Source organism: Cyprinodon variegatus, unplaced genomic scaffold (assembly GCF_000732505.1).
Source record: "Cyprinodon variegatus isolate N-32 unplaced genomic scaffold, C_variegatus-1.0 Scaffold1262, whole genome shotgun sequence".
NCBI lineage: Eukaryota > Metazoa > Chordata > Actinopteri > Cyprinodontiformes > Cyprinodontidae > Cyprinodon > Cyprinodon variegatus.
In genome coordinates, this window is record NW_015151715.1 from 106,510 (window position 1) to 127,493 (window position 20,984).

The 20,984-nt window shown below is 37.7% G+C and overlaps 3 protein-coding genes across 3 annotated transcripts in view; 2 read left to right on the forward strand and 1 right to left on the reverse strand.

Annotated features, from left to right (window-relative positions):
• Window positions 1-874: 874 nt before the first annotated feature.
• Window positions 875-8,920, forward strand: LOC107102490 (zinc fingers and homeoboxes protein 1-like). Its single transcript, XM_015401819.1, has 2 exons — window positions 875-993; window positions 7,786-8,920. Exon 2 carries the CDS (start codon window positions 7,795-7,797, stop codon window positions 8,743-8,745), a length of 951 nt encoding a protein of 316 aa, XP_015257305.1. The 5' UTR covers window positions 875-993; window positions 7,786-7,794; the 3' UTR covers window positions 8,746-8,920.
• Window positions 8,921-9,816: 896 nt separating this feature from the next.
• On the reverse strand, window positions 9,817-20,630 carry LOC107102492 (cell death activator CIDE-B-like). The gene is made up of 6 exons (XM_015401822.1): window positions 20,506-20,630; window positions 12,790-12,929; window positions 12,477-12,591; window positions 10,737-10,895; window positions 10,464-10,648; window positions 9,817-10,111 (listed from the first exon to the last, which is right to left on the reverse strand). Exons 2-6 carry the CDS (start codon window positions 12,813-12,815, stop codon window positions 9,970-9,972), a joined length of 627 nt encoding a protein of 208 aa, XP_015257308.1. The 5' UTR covers window positions 12,816-12,929; window positions 20,506-20,630; the 3' UTR covers window positions 9,817-9,969.
• The window catches only part of tinf2 (TERF1 (TRF1)-interacting nuclear factor 2), a 14,637-nt gene continuing 7,874 nt past the window's right edge, over window positions 14,222-20,984 (forward strand). The window contains exons 1-6 of the mRNA XM_015401818.1: window positions 14,222-14,454; window positions 17,067-17,269; window positions 17,351-17,458; window positions 20,402-20,497; window positions 20,582-20,692; window positions 20,769-20,892. Of these exons, the coding sequence (XP_015257304.1) occupies window positions 14,427-14,454; window positions 17,067-17,269; window positions 17,351-17,458; window positions 20,402-20,497; window positions 20,582-20,692; window positions 20,769-20,892 (670 nt within the window). The 5' untranslated portion in view covers window positions 14,222-14,426. The remainder of the gene's footprint in view (window positions 14,455-17,066; window positions 17,270-17,350; window positions 17,459-20,401; window positions 20,498-20,581; window positions 20,693-20,768; window positions 20,893-20,984) is intronic.

Genomic DNA, 20,984 nt, shown 5'->3' on the forward strand with positions numbered 1-20,984 from the left:
AAAGTCAGAATTCTGAGAAAAAGTCAGAATTCTGAATTTAATCTCAGAATTCTGACCTTTTTCTCTGAATTCTGACTTTTTCTCAGAATTCTGACTTCAATTTCAAAAATTTGGATCTTAATGTAGATGGGCACCATGAAGGAAGAGATGTGGGAGCACTCAGCTTTACTGACAAAGATGTGAGTTGTTTGGGAGGGCCAGTGATACATTGGTAGAAAATGACGGAATTAGGCGTCTTTTTAAATGTCCAAGGGTTCCCTGGTGATGCTTTTTCATTAATGGAAGAGCAGAAGGTGATTAAAACAGCCAAGCTAGTTTAGCCTTTAAAACAGACATGGCTATGGCTTGATGCTAACATGTTTGGTAGCTGTCAGAATTCTGTCAGAATTTTAAGAAAAAAGTCAGAATTTTGAGGAAAAAGTCAGAATTCTGAGACAAAGTCAGAATTCTGAGATTAAAAGCCAGAATTCTGAGATTAAAGTCAGAATTGTGAGAAAAAAGTCAGAATTGTGAGAACAAAAAGTTATAATTTTGAGATTAAAGTCAGAATTCTGACTTTTTTCCCATATTAAACTTAAATAACATTTAAAAATCAGTTAACCTTTTTTAAATTTTTTTCAGTGGCCATAAATTTATTTTTTTATTTCCATAAAAATATGACAACGCAAAAGAGGGTGAAAGTTTACTCAGTCTAAACTTAGTTTTTAGAAAATCCAACTCTACAGAGTTCATAATTTGAACAACGTTGTTAATTAATATTTATTTTAGGTGTGGCATTGATGTTTGAGATCATCTTGATTAAAAAAAAAATTAAGATTTTTTTTCATCACGATCACTCGGTCATTGTATGAATTTCTCTGCTGCTCCTGAGAAAGGATTATTAGACTAGTTCATTTTAACGGATGTGGAAAGATTACGAGCCAGCAGGAGTAACACATTCACACTTCATCGTGACTCCGTTAAAGACAGGAACTCCAAACTACAACAAATAAGGTGAGATATAAAATCTATCTTTCTATTAGCGAAGCTTTAAAAAAACAAGAAAACCCCTAAAAGTCGTTAATTACTGGTGCTAATGACACCGCTACTAGCTAAAAGCTATGTTAAAGTAGGTGAATCTAAGAAGCTAACAGGACGTCAGTTATCAATAATTAAGAATATCCTGTTTGTTCATGTTATTATTTTTCCTTTAAACTATGCTTAAAACTAAATTAAAGGTTTAATGTCGTAAACAAAGTGTTAACGTCGTAAACATATTCCCATATTTTCGACCTTTATTACTTTTGAGACAATTTTATATTTTTAGATTATGTATAACTTTAGTGAAAGTAAGTAACTTAAAACATTTTATCTTTACTATCAATAAACGGAAAAAGATTTAACATCTCATATATATAAAATCTATATAATCAATGTGTGTGTTCCTTAATCTCCCCTGGATAAATTGGCTCCATTCATCAGTCCAACTACCTAAAGTTTAACGGTCATAATCTGTAAATTTCCATGAGGCTTGTCTGTCAGTTTTAAGGTACCTCTTATTTTATTTTTATAGGTCTAAAGTAAGGCAATGCAAATTTAACTGTATAGCACAGTTCAGCAACATCATAGTTTAAGCTGAGGTACATAAGAAAATAATATTGCTTACATTGCTTTGGTCTCGAGGTAATACAAAAGTGAATAATAATCGGACTGCAAACTTTAGAAAGCACAGTCAAGGCCACTGATAACGAATGTTTTTAATCTAAACATAAAGCATCTGAGGGATTCAGTGCTCTTACAATTTACTGGAAGCTTGTTTACCAGAATAAACCTAACAACATTAAGTCATATCTTCATCTTAAATGTTGTCTTTTCAGTAGCTGTTCATAAGAGCTCTTTTTTTATGGTTTTCAATTACTTTATTTAGTCACTGAAATAAATATGTATCAATAATGATTTATTTAAGTGAATATGACTTTACATTCACCCATTAGCCTTTTAGCTGTCAATCCAGCCATCTTCATTACACACATATCACATGAAAACAAAAATGTTTTAAATTATAATATCTGACATCACTTTCTGTCCTCCTATGGTAAAAATAAGTCCTCAAAAACCAATTGATTATTATGGAATAAGGTTTTATACAACAAACATCAACCCTGATAGTGTTTTTATAGACCTGTTTGAACCTAAATAAAATTCCAGCACCCTAAACAGAAACAGCACCATCTGCTGGCAAACACCAGAAAGTAGGATGATAATAGAGCTACTAAATAGAGCCCAACATTTCTGCAATACCTCGCAGTAAAGCAACAGCTCAGCATGGCCAAAGACCAAACTATATTAATAACATAAATAGACTTAGACTAACTTTGTTTTGTCATTTTGTATACATGGTGCATACAAAACTACATTTATTTTATAGAGGTAGTGCATGAGCTCTATAAACGCAGCAGCTTATCAGTGAAAAAGGAACTTTTCCATTCATAAAGTGCAGCAGTGATTAAATGTGCACAGTGTGGGAGAGACACTGCACATTCACATTGATGTGAAAGGTTCAGACCAGAGCAAAAATAAATAGACATGTAGGCAAAATGCACTAAAAAACCTTTGTGTTGAGCTATATTTTGAAGATTCACCTTGCAGTGCAAGTGAATTCATCTACAGCAACCCTAAGTTCTAGTGAATCCTCCTCAGAGCCTCCAATTAGAAATACAAGAGGAAAGAAGATTAAAGATACAGTGTGTAATTATCAGCGACATGATGCTACTCTTTCCAACAACACTGAGGCGGTCATGTTACAAAAATGGCTTCTGCGGCGTCCGCATCACCTGTTATGTTCACTGTGTGTTACATCATCTGTGGGTATTGCATTGTATTTCTTCTGAAACTGTCTATTGTTTTTATGATTTTTGTGTGTCTTTTGTCCTTGTTACATGTATGTTTCATTTATGGTCTGTATTCTTGTACATATTATTACATGTACCTTATGTTTTTCCTTGTATCTGCTGCCCCTATCTTACGAGACTATGGAAGGAAACTAGCCTTGAGCCAAATCCAAGTGTATTTACAGATCCTGCTGTTCTTTAATACATGCTGTTCCTTTCAAATAAATAAAATAAAATAACGTTATCAAGTGATGGCATGGTTCGTTAGATTAGAGCATCAAATCCATAGATCATTCAATACTGTTGTCTCAGGTACATTCACATTGTATTATTAAAGGTATTGTGGAGGATTTTCGTTTATTTTTTTAAAAAGACCTGTCCTCCACATGTGCGAGAACAGGCACGAGCCCATTTCTCCATATGCACGCTCTGTTTAAAACTTGCTTACTGTGCCCGAATTTCCGCACTAACCCCTATATCCCTCAATCACTATATAGAGAGAGCACTATATAGTGGACTTTATAGAGAACTCAGTTAACTGACCGTTCAGACACTACTTTTTGCTCCCTGTTGGTTACATAACTTCTCCTGCACTGCGCGGTGCCTGCCCCATCTTTGTCATCAGTCACGCTGTCGGGTAGCGACAGCCTACGGCGACAGTGGGCCCATATTATTAACAATAGGACTGTCATAAGACACTTTTTCTCTTATGACCCTTGGCCATTTTCAAAGAACCACGGTGAGAAAGATGACAGTCATTTGCAATGGCTGTCTGAATCCGTAGCTCACCACAGATATACGCCCGAAAGTGCGCATGCACAGAAAAAAATAGCTAATGGGACGAGCACGGAGGACGGCCTTATGTAAACATATCACCAGAATGATTGACAATTAGGAGGACCACTTATTGAGAGGATCCACCCGTAAATAAAAGATCATCCTTTATACCTTTAAGTATAAAAATTAGGAGATGAGAAAGTGCCATGAATTGATCGCAGCTTTAGTAAGGAGGCAGCGGAGATCAATTTTCAATCAAAATTGAAGATAGAGGAAATTTAGGTTTGTGAATGGCTTTTAAAACAGCCGTTTTAATTTAGCCTTAGAGAGCATGGCTGAAACCTACACCCAGCACTGAGACGGACCAGCTAAAGCCTTCTCTCATCCCACTCCACCACTCGCTCTGGCCGCAGGCTCCTCTGATCCTCAATAACCCTCCGTCCATCTCTAACAGTTTGCCTCTAAAGCAATGTTTTCCTAACCTGACAACAGCCAGATGCATGTCTCGCTCCGCCCAGCTCCACTCACGTATGTGAGCGGAGCTAGGCGGAGTGAGACATGCATCTGGCTGTTGTCAGGTTAATGTTTTCCGGGCAAAGACCCCCAAACTAATGGTGAGATGGAGCAGGGACCCCTAATTATATATACTGCATGAAATTGTGTTACATTAAACTGGTCCTATAGTCACTGTATTACAGATGGAGTCATATAATGAAAGTAATTTCTCCCTGGGATTATTAAAGTATTTCTGATTCCTGGTTGATGGCACAGGTGTTGTGAATGAAACGGTGCCCAGCTTGAAAGATCTCCTCTGTGTCGCTGAATGTGTGCATTGATGACTGAAAGACATCTTCTACCTAAATCCAGTTTAGTGCGTCAGTAGGTTCAAACAGCTCCTGTATCGGTCAGGAGACCTTCTTAAAACGAAATGCGCACCGACACATGGTTTTATGCTGCTAGAGCTCGTATATGCGACCGCCGCATCGGTGTTGCTGGACCCATCACTACCACTAACCTTTTTCAATACCTAAAAGAGTCACATGCAGCCGAATATGAAAAATGCCAGTCTCTCCGGGAAGAACAAACTTGCAAAAACTAACAAGCCTCAGCTAAAAAACGGCTAAAAGGCAGATTAGACTTCTGCAACCGCAAACATCAAATGTCATTTTGGTCTGGTCGCGAACCAGTTTTTCTAGTATACGTGCCCTAGCACTTTGGCAGTTTCCTGCCAAAGTGCTAGGGGGAGCCTATTTGAGAACTGGCGAGAACTTTGACGGATTGTACTTCCTAACCTTCTCGATTAACCTTTTGTCGTAGTTGTCCATCGTAGTTGTTCCTCGGTTTTTAATAATGGTGCACCCTGGCACCAAATCGAGAAGAACGACCACACAGATAGCCAGAAAGGCATACCAAGGACCAATCACTTTTTGTCTGCGCACTTCCGCTTGAGGTCTGCGTGGGTTTGCGACCATCCGACACTTAGTCAGGATTTTTTTGAGGTGCACGACGATGGTGCAGAACCTCTGCTTGGGGGGTGTGGTCGCACACAAGGACAGATTTGACGGTAGCAGAGGCTATGTGTCAGAAGCATAAATTGGCCTTAACTGTTGCCGAATCTTTTGTGCAAAGCAACCCATATGACTGGAAAGGAGCAGGGTCGCTTTACGCATAGCCAAAGAAATGGTGCCCCAATGCACTTACTGTTTTACTTAATAATTCCAATAATGCAATTAATAATTACAAAAAAAATTGTAAATCGAATTACAAATAAAGAAAAACAGATTTTTTTTATGTAGGCCATATCGCCCAGCCCTAACTCAAGGCATAAAACCCTGAATTGAATCTTTTGATTACTCTTCTGGATTTTAGCAGCTTTGACTGAAACCAGGGAGCTGCTAACTTGCTTAGCCCCAGTACTTTGTTGTTTAACCACTGTGCAAATACACTACTGTTTTTATAGTACATACACACAAAGGGCTTTATTTATTAACAAATTAAGCAAAGGCAGACAGGGGGGATTTTTACCACTTGCCCTTTGGGCAAGTGACTTTCACATTTTATTTGCCCAGAAACAATTTTTTACAGCCCAGTATAATGTTTGATAAATACAGTTCCTAATATTCATTTTTGTATATATATCAATGAAACATGTTTGGGTTTTTTTATGTTTCTTATAATTCAGTATTTTTTAAGTTTACAGGTTCCTGGTGTGTATATGCATGCGTCAGATAATGAACTCAAGCTCACATTACCGTGTTAACATGCTTTTCAATCCTTCCTGCAGATAAACTAAACTTTGCTTTAAACTGTTGTGTGCTTGGAAAAATATAAATTGTAATATTAAAAATCTAAAAACATATTGACAGGTTAAAAACTTAAGATAAATCACAAGACAGAAGTCAATGTCACAAATGACTTTAATTTTAGAGTGACGGTATGTTTATACAAGATAATACTATTAATATAATGTGACTTTTCTAGAGAATCATTATACATAGTTATTTTATACAGGGTTTCCACAGTCTTAGATAATTTCAGATTTCCCTGACTTTTAACTGACTATGGATTAGTTTTCCCTGACAACATAAATGCAGCAACAAGACAATAACATAACAGGTCACCAATTTAACTTGTTTAGCTCTATAACATTTAAATGCACCTCTCCAATTTCTAAGAGAAAAAAAAGTTTGTGAACATTTTTTAATGTATGACCTGAATCACTACAAAAGACTGCCTTAAGATAGCCATATTTACACTGTGCGCATGGCATACAATTATGCCAATTTTCCTAATCCCTGACCGATAATTTTTAATCTAGGGTTATCTGGATAGTGGGTGAAATGGGTGGAGGGTAAAATAGGTGGTAGGTGTGTTACTGTACTTACATTTTTTGTTTGCCTTGTTGTTATTTTTTATACTTCCAAGTCGAAAAAAATGTGTCTGATTCACGCCAATTCCCGGACAAAAATCACGCCATCTGGCAGAAAATCTCGCTCCTTTTTCAAATCATGCGAGAATGTGTACAAAACAACAAAAATGGCGCCGGCAATGCTTCTGGTCGTTTTCATCGAATGTCGGTGATTTTAAAGTAATTTTGAGTGATAAATATTTTTTTTTTGCGATCATTGCACTTGCCGGGGGGCAAATGCAATGAAATTTGTACTCTCCCGACAATAAAAACTACTTGCCCCGGGCGATCGGGCAATGGTTAACATCGAGCCCTGGCAGAGTGCAACACCTGAAAATAACAAATAATACGCCTGCAGCAGTCATTTTTTTAGAAAATAAATTTGCACCCAGTTACTGGCGTATATATTTTTTAAATGTCATATAACGTTGGTTAATCCAGACATTGACTATTTTGGCTAATAAACCATACACATGTATGTCTAATAGTGCTCTCTACGTGTCTTTGACATTTTGTTGATGGTTTACATATGATGCAGTTCTGCCTTTGTGTTTTAAACAGTCAATTTGATGCCAGAAACAAAGGCCAGTGAATTCAAATGTGCCCTCACCCCTCCCGCAGACACTCTGCTGCACCTCTCTCAAATTGTTGGTGACCGCAGACAGGAGGCCTCTGATTTGTCAAATCTACATCCGCTCTACACTATGCGCATTTCCTGTTTGGTACCTTACTGGCTTGTGTTATTTGTATGACCGCCATTGCGAAAAACGACTCGAGAAGTTGGACCAGCTAGAAGGGTGAGGTGCGCGAGAACGCTGGGACCATTTTTCCACCTGGATCTCCTCACGTTTTCGCCCTCATGTCCCGCCGTTGTCACACAATCTTTCCCCCACTTCCCAACAGCCTCGGCCGTATCTAGACCCACAGCTAGTTCCATATTGTCCCTCTTGCATTGTGGCGTGGAATAACTTGGCGCAGATGGGAATTTATATAAAAGTGTCTGCGACAAGCTCACTGCCACACACTGCTGGAGGGAGTATAACCAGCCCTTTATGTCTGTAGGTGTACATCATCCAGTTTTAAATCAGTATACTAATGGCTCTACAATTATTTCCTTATTATTTAACAGTCTGTCCAATGAAGAGAGAGATTTAGATAATTAGACTAAATCAAATTCAGCTCATATTCTGACTCTTTATAACCTCTCTGTTCATCTGCTTTGTTTCGTAGCCATTTTCTATGATGAGGCACCTTGCTGACACAACAAAGAGCACACCCAAACAGGAGACACCCACTGCTGTTGAAGGCAACCAGGCTCCATCGCTTCCATGGAGCGCCCGCTTATGTCTCCCTGTGCTCTGTGAGGATAAAAGGGTGATATGGGTTCATGCAAACGAGGTGGACATGCAGCCAGATGAGGTGGAGGAGCTGAACAAGGCCTTCAGCAGGTCCCCCTATCTAACACCCAAACAGACTGCTGCTCTAGCTCAGCGCTGCTCCCTCCATCCAGACCAGGTGAGGGTTTGGTTTATGGCCCAGAGGCTCCTCTGTGGGATCAGCTGGGATTATGAGGACATCAGAGAGGTCTGTAACAATTTAATATCCAACAATGATGATGCTGAAGAAGATCAGGAGCTCACAGACAGGTTTATTGACAAAGAAGTGAAGAACAAGGATCAGAAGAGCGAAGGAAGAGAGTGTGGAGGAGAGGTAAACCGGAACGGACCAAGAAAGCAGAAAAGGGGAAGGAAAAGAAGTAAAAAACAAGATGATGAGAGGATCACTAATGGAGCCAAGATGGAACCAGTTCTCACCAAGAAGAGAAGAGCACAGACCAAACTAGTCTCCAGTGGAACAGGGAGCCAGTCAGACCAACAGGAAGAAACCATGAATCCTGCTCCAACCTCTGGGACCAGACAGGAGGAGACCCAGGCAGCAGAGTCTCAGAGCAATTTGAAGACAGATGGTCAGCTGCTGCTGCTAAGGAACGCCTTCCTGCAGTGCCAGTATCCAACCGCTGAGCAGTACAGCTTGCTGACAAAGCTGGTCGGCATACAGAGACAAATATTGGTCAAGTGGTTTGTGGACGCACGATATTATGTTAAAAAGTACCGGCCAAGCTGGATGACAGTGAATCAACACAAGGAGGTGTCGGCTAACATCAAGAACCAGCAAAACAAAACATTTTAAAGAAACAGAACAGAGAAGCTGCTCAGGGAGTTGAGAGAGAAGCAGAGTAGCAACTGATCGCTCTCCACGCAGACTTGTTACAATAGTTTATAAGAAGATTGGTAAAAATTTGTGAGATTTTTTTCTGACGAGTTTTAGAAAAAGGATTTTCATTGTTTTGTTCTTTCCTTTCAAATGTTACACTTCACTGTTTGATCGTGTTAAAGGTCCTCATTTGCAGTTTGAATGCAGCTTTACATCAGTCAGCCTTTTACTGCTGTAGAAATGTTTTTATAACAGCTCAATAAAAGCACTTTGGAAACTCATTCCCATGATGTTGATTCGTTATTTCTAAATATCTGGACATAGCATTTAGATACACTGGCCAGAAATACTTAATTATGTATCAGTCCTTCATCTAAAAAGTGTTTTAAGGGAGTTCAGATAACATCATAGATAAAGAAATGCTGGAATAATATATATATATATATATATATATATATATATATATATATTCAGTTGATAACTGACCAATCCCAATTCTCATTTTAAGTGTATGCCTACCCTGTGTCCAGAATTACTGAAACAATTGAATTAATTGTAGGTTTAATAAATAATGAACATATTGTATACATGATTATGAATTTATATTAAAATTGTTCCATTTTTCTTTGTTATAATTTATTACAATTTTTATTCAAAGAATCCCAATATAAATATTTATATCACAGATTATTCGCTCATTGAGATCGTAGTATTTTTCACCCTGCAGAAGAAAAGGCTTCACAGAAAATATACAAACAAAAAAACAGGAAGGTTTAAGGATACTACATAAAATATGTTGCTTAAAACACAGCAGCAAAAAAAAAATAAATCAAATTTTAACAGACACTTGTTTTCATATTCAGCTTACCTAATACCGTCAAAGTAGTTATTGCTAAACAGTCCACTGCTCAGGTTCACATTTCATTGTGATACTATGATCACAATGATTATAAGCTGTCATAAACAAAATCTTAACATATTGTTAATCACCAACTACCATAAAATTGGAATAACAACTCCCACATCAAAAATACAAATATACACAGCTAGAAACTACTATTCAGTCCGTGGTTGTATTAAGGAGAAAGGAGACTTATATTTGTAATACTATTGCCAATTTAAGGCCTAATTGTAAGAGTAAAGTCACAATATGTCAAATAGGCAACATTTCATGTTGAGGCAACAACACAGGCCAGAGATTTAATGCCAGCTGGCTGTGTACTCGGCCCTCTGCGGCTGCCAGAGCTCAGCGCCTTCGATGACGCGTCGGATCATAGATGCAGCGGTGATAAGCAGGTGCCCCGCACCCTGAAGGAGGGCGGAGGCGACACGCAGCACTTCCCTAATAAAAAAAAAAAACATCATAAAATTATCTGATTTAGATAGTGCACTCCTGTATGAAGACATAAGATTTATACAAGCTCCAAGAAACCCATCCAGGGAGGTAGCATTTTAGAAAACAATTTGAGGATGAGCTAGAATGAGTAAAAACGTCCAGTTTTCAGTTTTAACATTAGAATTTTTCTTTTAACCATTTGAAACCACTCTGACTTGAACAAGCTAACTTATCAGCTAAAAAAACTAGCAACACAGACACCAAAAAATGTTTTTTTCATAAGGTGTTATGATAAATAATTGAATTTTAAGCTGAAAATCTTGAGCTTCTCCTAAATAAATAACCCAGATCCACTTACCGGAGGACTTTCTTTGGCCCCAGACACTGAAAGTCGGCGCTCACCGAGTACAGACCTTGGTATGTGGCCTTCACACTAAGGGAGCCAAACACATCCTTGGGGCTTATTTTGTAAAGGTCAAAGGTGACTCGCGCTATGTCTTTACCAGTACGAGGCTTGTCGTGGTTTTTAAGCACAACTGAACCCTTTAGAGATAGAAAGGATGAATCAAACCCAGAGAGAAGGTGCAGGTAGAGGAAACGTTAAAAGACTCCAGAATGGCGTCCAACTCACCGCCTGAGGTTTCCATGTCTGTCCGGGCTCTAGGGCCATGAGCGTGGTGTTGTCCGGCAAGGTCATGAGGAACTCGTCAGAGTCCACCTCAGTACCATCATCCTCACACACCAGGTACACAGAGGCTGCAGAAATGGTCAGCAGCAAAGCCTGGCATACCTAATAGAGGATACTATGTTCTAGGTTAGGAAGAATTTAAATTAGGGTTTAAGTTAGGGCTTCGGCTGTTCAGAGGATAACCTGCAGATAATAGCTGCATCTGACTCAAGTCATGCAGTATTGCATTCAAACCCACACTCTCAAATATCAACATTTAATAAATATAACTGAAAAAATTCCCATTTACTCCTTAAGGGATCTTGTAGGTACCATATTGTGTCAAGGTCAGGGATCTTGTGGTTTGATAAAACAACGTTGTGTTTGAAATAAATAGGTCCGGGACCTATAAAGTCAACAGGGTTGACAGAAGTTGGTAAAGACGTCATTGCTGGAGTCTGCATTTTTTTATTTTTCTTTATTTTATTTATATATTTTCATATTTTTTCCTACTTGCTTTGATTCTGTTTAATTTTCCTATATTTTAATCTTGTAAAACACTTTGCATTGTCTTTGTACTGAATGGTGCTATACAAATAAATTTGCCTTGTCTTTTTATAATTTCAACACAAAACCTATTAGATAAACATTACCTGATTCATACTCATAATTTAACTATAGTTTATTTAATTAAAATGCATAACTGTCAGGTTTATGGATTTAGAATTAATAAAGTATACTTATGCAGAATTAATACTGAGTTTATAAAGAGTACATTATGATTTTTGCTTGAATTGTGTAATAATAATGTTAGCTGTGCAACTCAAACAATAAACTTTATGTATTTGAAAATGTATTTGAAATCTGATTTTATATTTTAAATAAATAAGAAATTAATAAATAATCTTATACATATGAATCTCCAACATGTAGAGTTTATTGAATTGGATTGTGCTGAAATTATGTTAAAAAAAAGTTAATGATTATTTGTTATGTGAGGAATCTATATAAATCTTAAAATGTGAACTAAATATTTTTGTGAGAGCACTAAAATATTTCAAAAGATTTAACATGTTTAGAAGTTGCTCTCAGTTTTCATGTCCTTACAGCTGATTTTTTTTTTTTTTTTCACTCAGCAATCTAAAATTTAGTGAGATATGGCTCAACAACCATTGGGACCAAACTGGAAAATAATAAGCTGGTAACTAGGAAAGATAGAAAAATGGACCTTAAAGACAAAACACTAACCGCTGTAATAGTTAGATAATATTGTGATGTGTTTAATTAACCTCCCAATTAATAAAACTGAAGGTATATAATATAAATATAAAACTGGAATGTTTTCTTTAACAGGGTTTCATCTTTGGCAATTATGCACTATTTACCTTTGAAATCTGTGTGAAAGCTTAAAGTGCCTAAAATTAATTATTATTATTACAGAGTGATCCTTTTTTCATCTTTGATTTTAGGATGTCTTCAATTTTCTTAATGCATCAGATGCTTAAACCAAAGCTTGATCAGTTGATAAAACATGTAAACAAGCATCATTTCCCACCGGCCCCCTCTCAGCTGTAATATACAGTTAACGTCTACAAATCTGACATGTTGGCTGAGCGTAAATTTTTATCTTTCCACATCTATGTTGTGTTAAATATTTTCTTCTCTTAATTTCTGTCATTATTATGATATTGCTGTTGTTCTGACCCTCTCTTTCAGCTCCTTCAGGGTCCCTGCTGTGATCCCTTTCCTGGTCTCCCTTCTGTTACAGCAGATTCTGAAAGGTCGCTGAGGTGGGGACCAGACCCGCTTGGTCACAGATCTGAAATAAATCAACCAGAAAAGCAAAGTAAACGTGTTTTTTTTTTTTCCTTAGGTTCTGAATTTTGATTTTATCTATGATTAAAAAAACAGACTGCCACTCCTTAAAAGCAGCCACAGTAAATCCGAACCTTCAGCCTAACATTATTGATTTGGCAATTATCAATGAGAAAAAAGTAAAAAGAAGCTGTCAACTTACTTGAGAAGTGAAGATGTTGTTTCCATTCTTCTCTCTTTGCTCTTTTCTCAGCTTTTTGCTGTGCTCTTCAGCTGTTATGGTATGATAAATGCCTGTGCTCCTCTCTGTGTTTGACCCAGGAGCTGGACTTTGCCTCCAACCTGTTGATAATGCAGAAACAGAACAGAGAAAGGCAAAGTTCACTCTGGCTATGACTAAATCAAGTAAAATTAAATACTTCTAATGACCAATAACAAAGTGTAAAGCTGATCATACTTGACAGTTTAGATTTAAATGAACATTTTATGGAACAATCCTTAGCATGTCGGTAAGCAGACGTTAGTTTTAGGCCTGTTTTCAATGTAACACTGTGTTTATTTAGGTAATTATTGGTTTTTGTTTTCAGTTCAGAAGGATGTTTATTATTAGTCCCAATATATATATATTTTTTTCTTAAGCAGGGTTAAAAAAATATTTTACCAAGGAGAATATTAACAGTTCGGAAAAACAGAGCCATAGACGTCTCCAGAAAAGCTGCATGGACAAGATATAACCTCACAATCCAATAGAAGTGGGGAACTTTTGTGACGCAGAGTGGATCATTATTATATTTAAGATAAGTTCAGCTAACTGACCGCTGCTAAAGAAAAAAAAAAAACATGTTTTAGTAAAGTTTTTTAGTAAAATTGTGTTTATACTTATGCAACCAGGTGATTAAATTGCTTATTTTTCATGTTTTTTGTTTAGTTACATTGTATGAAATAAAAAGAGAAAAGGGTTTTGTACTAACTTTCCATAATAACAAAATAAAGGAGATCCATTTTATTTGAAGTTTGTTTTAGAAGCTATTTAGCAGCAGTCTGTGTTCTGGCCTTATAGAGCTTTAAACAAAATTTATAGCCATTTTTAAAGTTTGTTAATTATTCCCCCATTTGCATATATTATGACATATTGCTGACTGCTAATCAGAATATTACATAAATGTATATTAGTGTATATTTTAAACTTTCACTTCTGAAATATTATATTAACTGTTTCTATACAACAAAGAAAGGTATAAATGTATTATGTCAAATATTTTCTCGTTATATTTGTTTAATATCTTAATGGACTGTTTTGCTTTTTTTTTGGCTGGAATATAGAAAATTGCAGAACAGAAATATCGCTTACATCAAGAAATGTTTTTAAAGACTATTGATGTCAGCTTTTTTGTTTGCTTTTTAGTGCGTGTGTCCACTTGGAAATGTCTCTCCAGCTGGCGGGCAACTTTCTACGTCATATCCTGAAATCTCTTTTGGGTATGCTCGATTATTTGAACGATACACCCACCCGAGCGGAGTGTGACCAATGTTTCATATAGAGACTCGGTAAGCACCACTCGGCATGTCAAATGTGATAATCCAAGCTTCTCTTGGTAATTCAATGAAGGCGGGATGGCAGAGAAGCGGAACTTTCGATAGAAGTTTGTTTAGTTCGGTTTGTAACCAAGAAGCAGCGAATAACGTTGCTGTTATTGTACCGTTTGTGCTTTAAAGCGCTACACGAGACCGGAAAGGTTTTACATGTGTTCACTCATTTTACCAGCATACGTGGTTAACTCTGCCTCTGTTCGGTGCTAAGCTAACTTTTATTAACGTCAGTTAAACGGAGTATTTGCAATGGCTGAGAAAAAAAGCAAAGAAAACGGTAAGTAGTTAACTACAAATTACGATTTTAACCGCTATTGGGTAACAAACATTGTTAGCAAGCAAAATGTACTCTTTTGGCAGCTCGAAATGACTTGACGTTTTTTAAAGAAAAATGTACAAAATTACAAAGTCATGGGCGTCCAACTTAGGAATGCTTTCCACGTATTTGAACCTAAAATAACAGCTTTAATTGCGGGAAAACTATACAGATGTCCCTATGGTGAAACATAGTGTAGGCAGCATCATGCTGTTGGAGTGCAAAGTTAGTGAAAGCCCTGCTTTAGCTGGGTCAAATACTAAATGGATGCCAAATTTGGGAGATTTTCATTTGAAACCAATATTTAAGACCATTCTACATTAGAATTGTATGCTTAGGTGTGTTGATCTGTCAAATAAAATAAAATTAAACACAAAAAAGGGATATCTCAACTGCTATGTGCTGTTCATTAGAAGTGCATTCACAGAGACATGATGCAATTCAAATGCTAGATTTTCTAGTATATCTACAGTGGAGGAAAATAAGTATTATTTATATATAAATAATATAAGTATATAATATAAGTATTTGAACACCTTGCTATTTAAAGTTCTCCTACTTAGAAATCGTGGAGGGATCTTAAATTGTCATCGTAGGTGCATGTCCACTGTGAGACATAATCTAATCTAAACAAAAATCCAGAAATCACAATGTATGATTTATTAACTAATTATTTGAATGATAAAGCTGCAAATAAGCATTTAAACACCTGTCTATCAGCTAGAATTCTGACCCTCAAAGGCCTGTATCCTAAATTAGAAGCACCTGTTTGAGGTCGTTAGCTGCATAAAGACACCTGTCCACCCCAAAGAATCAGTAAGAATCCAACGACTAACATGGCCAAAACCTAAGAGCTGTCCAAAGACACTAGAGACAAAATAGTTCACCTCCACAAGGCTGGAAAGGGCTATGGGGAAATTGCCATGCAGCTTGGTGAAAAAAAGTTCACTGTTGGAGAAATCATTCGAACTCTGAAGAACCTAAACATGACTGTCAATCTTTCTCAAACTTAGGCTCCATGCAAGATCTCACCTCATGAGGTCTCAATGATTCTAAGAAAGGTGAGAAATCAGCCCAGGAGGAGCTGGTCAATGACCTGAAAAGAGCTGGGACCACCGTTTCCAAGGTTACTGTTGATAATACACTAGATCCAGAGGAGTCATGGGAGAAAGTCATGTGGTCAGATGAAAAATAGAATGTTTTGGTCATAATTCCACTAACTGTGTTTGAAGGAAGAAGAGTGATGAGTACCATCCCAAGAACACCATCCCTACTGTGAAGCATGGGGGTGGTAGCATCATGCTTTGGGGGTGTTTTTCTGCACATGGGACAGGGCGACTGCACTGTATTAAGGAGAGGGGATGATCTGGGCCATGTATTGCCAGATATTGGGGGACAACCTCCTTCCCTCAGTTAGAGCAATGAAGATGGGTCGAAGCCGGGTCTTCCAACATGACAATGAAGGCTGATTTATACTTCGAAATTAGGTCGTCTGCGTAGGTGTCGCAGTGAGCAAAAAAAAAAGGCCCCGCCGCCTCAGCAGACACTCTTCTGCACCTCTCCAAAATTTTAGGTGGCCGTGGACAGGAGGCCGGCTTTTTTTGTTTTTATGACCGCAGTTGCGGAAAACAACGCGTGAAGTTGAGAAGAGCGAGGTGTGCGAGAAAGCTGGGACCCTTTTTCCACCTGGATCCCCGCTCTTTTTCGCCCTCATGTCTCTCCGTTGTCAGACAAACTTGCCCCCACCTCCTCACTGCCTCGGCCGTATCTAGACCCACAGCGTATAGCACAAACCACGCTTCAAAATTGAGCATAAATCAAAAATGTCTGCGTCAACCTCACTGCGACACACTGCTGCAGGGAGTACAAACAGCCATTCACCCAAAGCAAACAGCCAGGATAACCAAGGAGTGGCTCTGTAAGAAGCATATCAAGGTTCTGGCATCGCCTAGCCAGTCGCCAGACCTAAACCCAATAGAGAATCTTTGGAGGGAGCTAAAACTCTGTTTCTCAGCAACAGCCGAGAAACCTGACAGATCTAGAGAAGATCTGTGTGGAGGAGTGGGCCAAAATCCCTCCTGTAGTGTGTGCAAACCTGGTGAACTACGGGAAACATTTCACCTCTAGAATTGAAACCAATCAGAATCAAAGGCTACTGTACCAAATATTTAATTTCCTCAGGTGTTCAAATACTTATTTGTAGATGTATCATACATAGAAAATGCTAAAAGAAAATTATATATTGTGATTTCTGTTTTTTTTTTTTTCCTTTGTAGAGTATGTCTCCCAGTGGACATGCACATACAATAACAATTTCAGACACCTCCATGATTTCTCAGTGGGAGAACTTGTTAAATAGCAGGGAGTTTGAATACTTATTTTCCCCACTGTGTATTTATCAGTATGTTGAGAAATATAATGAAATTATTCCAAAATAAAATGTGTTTTTTTTTGTTTCCTAAGGAACAAAACTCCTTCTTTACACCAGACTGATGTTGCCTTATCCTCACTATGCTTCCAACAGCTGCCTTCTTTAGTCAAATTAATTTTCCAAAATTTTTTTCCCTCTCTAGATGCCAGCCTTCCTTTTGCTGCTCTCCAGCTCCTGGCCCCTCCTGTCCGCCTGGTGTCGGCAGCTCTCTGGAAGGTTCTGAAGCAGAGGGATGTGATGCAGTATGGGGTCGTGGAGGAATTTGTCACTTCAGCCTGTGAGACTGTTCCTGGACTTCTTACCTTGCGACATCAGGGAAAGCTGGCACTGGGCCTGAGAGCACGGGTGACTGTTTAATAAATAATAAGAACTATAATTCCTCAGTTAAACGGCACTTCCTAATCACTTTTCCTTCTGTCTTTTCAGTTGATATTGGAGTTATGTCTCAAACAGCCGGATATTGACATGATTGCCCCACATCTGGAGAGGATCCGGGCTCCTGCTCCTCTTTTATCCTCATCTTCCTCTACTATGGTAAAGTGGAGCTGGAATTGTAATTCAGACCAAATACTTTTTCTGCTTATCTTTTCTCTTTCGCCATTTCGTTCCAATTATGGTGGGATAAATTTTTACCTTTAGCCAACTGCAATTCATCTTGGGGTACCTGTTTGATTAGAACAGGGCAATGTTTATCGATGCAAGGCCGAATAAAAGAAGCAGATTATTAGAACTGATCTAAAGTAGATTCCCTGGGACCTCATGCACAAAGTGTACAATCCTCTCCTCCTGAAACCTGAACTAAACTAAAATCCTGAAATCTATGCTGTAAAATCCAGATGCATGTGACTCTGGCTGCGTGGATCTAAGCATGAACAAACAATTTACTTTGGTCATCCCAACGAACACAGAGTTAACCAAATATGTGGAAATGCCCAACATATCCATGGAAACACCTACATTTCCATATGAAATTTGAATAACTTTATTTATTCAAATAATATTTTCTGCATGTGGGACACTCATGGCTCCACGGTCAAAAGTTACTTCTTCTCACTGAAAGAAAATAATAGTCAGCAACTTCTTAGATTCTATCAGAATCCCCTAAGGATGTTCACCAGTAAGACTGATCTCACTTGTGTAAATCAATATAGAGGATAGGAATGTTGTTGAAGCAACTATTGCTTTTTTTTCCTCCGTTCACATGATGAAAAATGAAATGGTGATTAAAAATGAGGTTAGACGTCTCAATTTAAACGAAAATTAAACATTAAGTCAAACATGACAATAGCAGATGGTATGACTGCTGACTGCACTAGTGAATCTGTGCAAGTGAGCATGTGTTGGTGAATTGCTGTACAAAAAAATAAAAAGCAGCTTTTAATACTGGCTCAAAATGTCAGCTGGTGTAATGCTCATACAGGGCTGTTAGATCAAAGAAATCGTGACGGGCGCCACAAGACAGAGGTTTTAAACCCAATGATGATTAGCTCACGCTCAAAATAATCAGTTGTTTACGAACCTTTACTATGTTTATGTGGTTGGTGTTTCATAGATTTTTTTTATTTTTTATGGTGCATTCAGACTGAAGGCAGTTTCCGCAGTGACTTTTACGCAAGCCCCTTAATTAGTTCACTGCTCTGCATTTCTGATGCAGTGTTTACACCCTGGACCGCATCATTGAAAAGGACGAGCTTCAGCTGCGTGAAACTTGACACCCCACTGATGTGCAAAAAAAAACTCAGCCAATAGACTGAATTTGTGCATTTAAAATGGTCATTTGTAAAAAATAAATTATAAAATAAATAAAACAATCGCATGTGCCAATGTTGTTTACAAGATATTAAAGATACATTTTTAATGAGCTAAAACAATTATTTGGATTAATCGTGAGTAATCAGTTATTGAAATAATCGTCAAATAATTTAGTAATCGATTAATTGTTAACTGGAGTATAAAGACTCTAAAACAGGCCTTTAGCTCACAGAGCAACCCACTTTGAGCAGAAATTATGCCTATATTGTGAAAAAAAAATAAACATTTTGCATTTAAGATGAAGAAAAAAATAAAACTTATCTTTCAATTGTGGAAAAGTTTTAGTTTCACCTTGTTTGATTTTGTAAACATCAATCTTTAAGGAACCTTTGGCTATCCGATTATTAGTCAAAATAATTTTTGACAGATTAATTGATTTGCAAAATAATCGCTAGTTACAGCCCTATTGTTTAGGTCACCTGAGGCCATCCAGCTCCGAATTGAATCAAATTGACCTAGCCTTCTTTTTCAGTGCTACTTCATTTGTGTAGGTAAAACTGTTGTTGGTGCTGATATGTTTTTTTTTTTTTTTTTTTTTTTTTTTTTTTTTTATCATTTTCAATTACTGTTGATGGCATCATCATCCCAGCAGAGGTTAATGCTGTTGTTTCAGGATACACAGTTTTTGCATAACATTAAATGTCATTCCTGTGCTGCTATTGATTATAACAGTGGACATATTTACCCTATTTATTGGCTGGAATGATTGTTTAATATTTAGTAAATCATCAGCCTCCCAGGCTCTCTGCTTTTGACCTACAGTTACCCCTGACAACCCCATGTCGTTTCCTGTCAAGGTCTCGCTGTCGGCATTTCATATTAAAAGCAGATGGTAAACATGGCATCATGGACTGCTGCTAAGTTGTTCTCAATGCACAACTTTGAATTGCCTTTTGAAAAAGCCCAGGAAGCACTGAAAATAACAGTCCACTTTGATTCATCCAGAGCTCCATCTAGATGAAGGTCCCATTCTATGGTGGTTCTTTATAAATCTAACCACACAGAAAACAGACCAGGGTCTGTGCTGGAGGTAAGGGAGGAAAGCGAGCCGTTGTTCTGGGGCTAAATTAAAACAGCTTTTTGAAAGTCAACTAAAAACATCTTGAAAAGATTCCTGATATCTACCTTTTTTAACATTATTTCCTCTGTGTTCCGTTTTAAGTGAAAAAAACTTTGCTTAAAACCAGTCCCTGATTGGCTGCCATGTCGTGATTTCATAGAAAGGTTCAGCTCGTTTCATCTTCAGTGTTCACTATGTGATTCCGCCTTGGACACTGCATCCAATCTGAACGCACCATAACACAGAGGGTATTGTTTGTATGCAAAACCAATACACTACTTGTCATTTAAATATGAATTGCATTTCAACTAACCATTCAGGGAAGCAATTGGTCACTTTAAAATTGAAATTGTTTATGTAAATTTAACAAAGTTGGCTATTTTGATATTACAGGCTGTATTTTTATATCTGATTTTGGCTTATTTGGACAGGTTCAAAAGGTTAAACCCCCACTACCAAGTGTCTATAAAACAGCATTACACACATTAGTATATAAGGTTGATTTTTTTTCTTTTTTTATTCAATGATAGTGTTTGAAGATTTGTTTTTGTTTTTTTTTGGCAATAAAATGTAAAAAGTGTAATCTGTGATTATTTGTCTTCCAGAAGAGGGATTTAAAGATTGTGAAAACGGTGGAAAGTTTCCATGCTTTTGTTAAAACGCTGCTAACAAACCAAGCTGAGAAAGAGCACTTCTTTAAAGTGAGTACCTGTCCACCAGCAGCCCCTCTGAAGAGAAATGTCAATAACAGCGAGCAGATGGTAATCTTGGCGTTTCTCCGATAGGAACAGTTTCCAGTCGATTATGGCCCAAAGTTTGACCAGGAGCTGGAGAAACTGTTGTGGGAATTCCTGATTCGACTCGACCAGTTGCTTCCAGTTCCAAACCTGAGCCAGGTAGTGACAAAGACACATCAGTCATGTGTGGAGATGTGTGCTTTGTTTTAGAGGGTAACAAATGATCTGATTACAGACAGTGTCGTGGCTCAGCGATACCCCTCCTGTCCTGGAGGAGTGTGCACAAGCGGCCACTCAGCCACAGCTGCTCGACATCCTACTTCAACATCAGGCTTGTCTGGGTCACCTGGAGTCGGCAGGTAGGCTATGACCTTTGCTAGGGTTGTAGTTTCGTATTGTAGGGGGGGCTTTACGTGTTTCCAAGTGCGATTAATTGATTATTTAAATAATC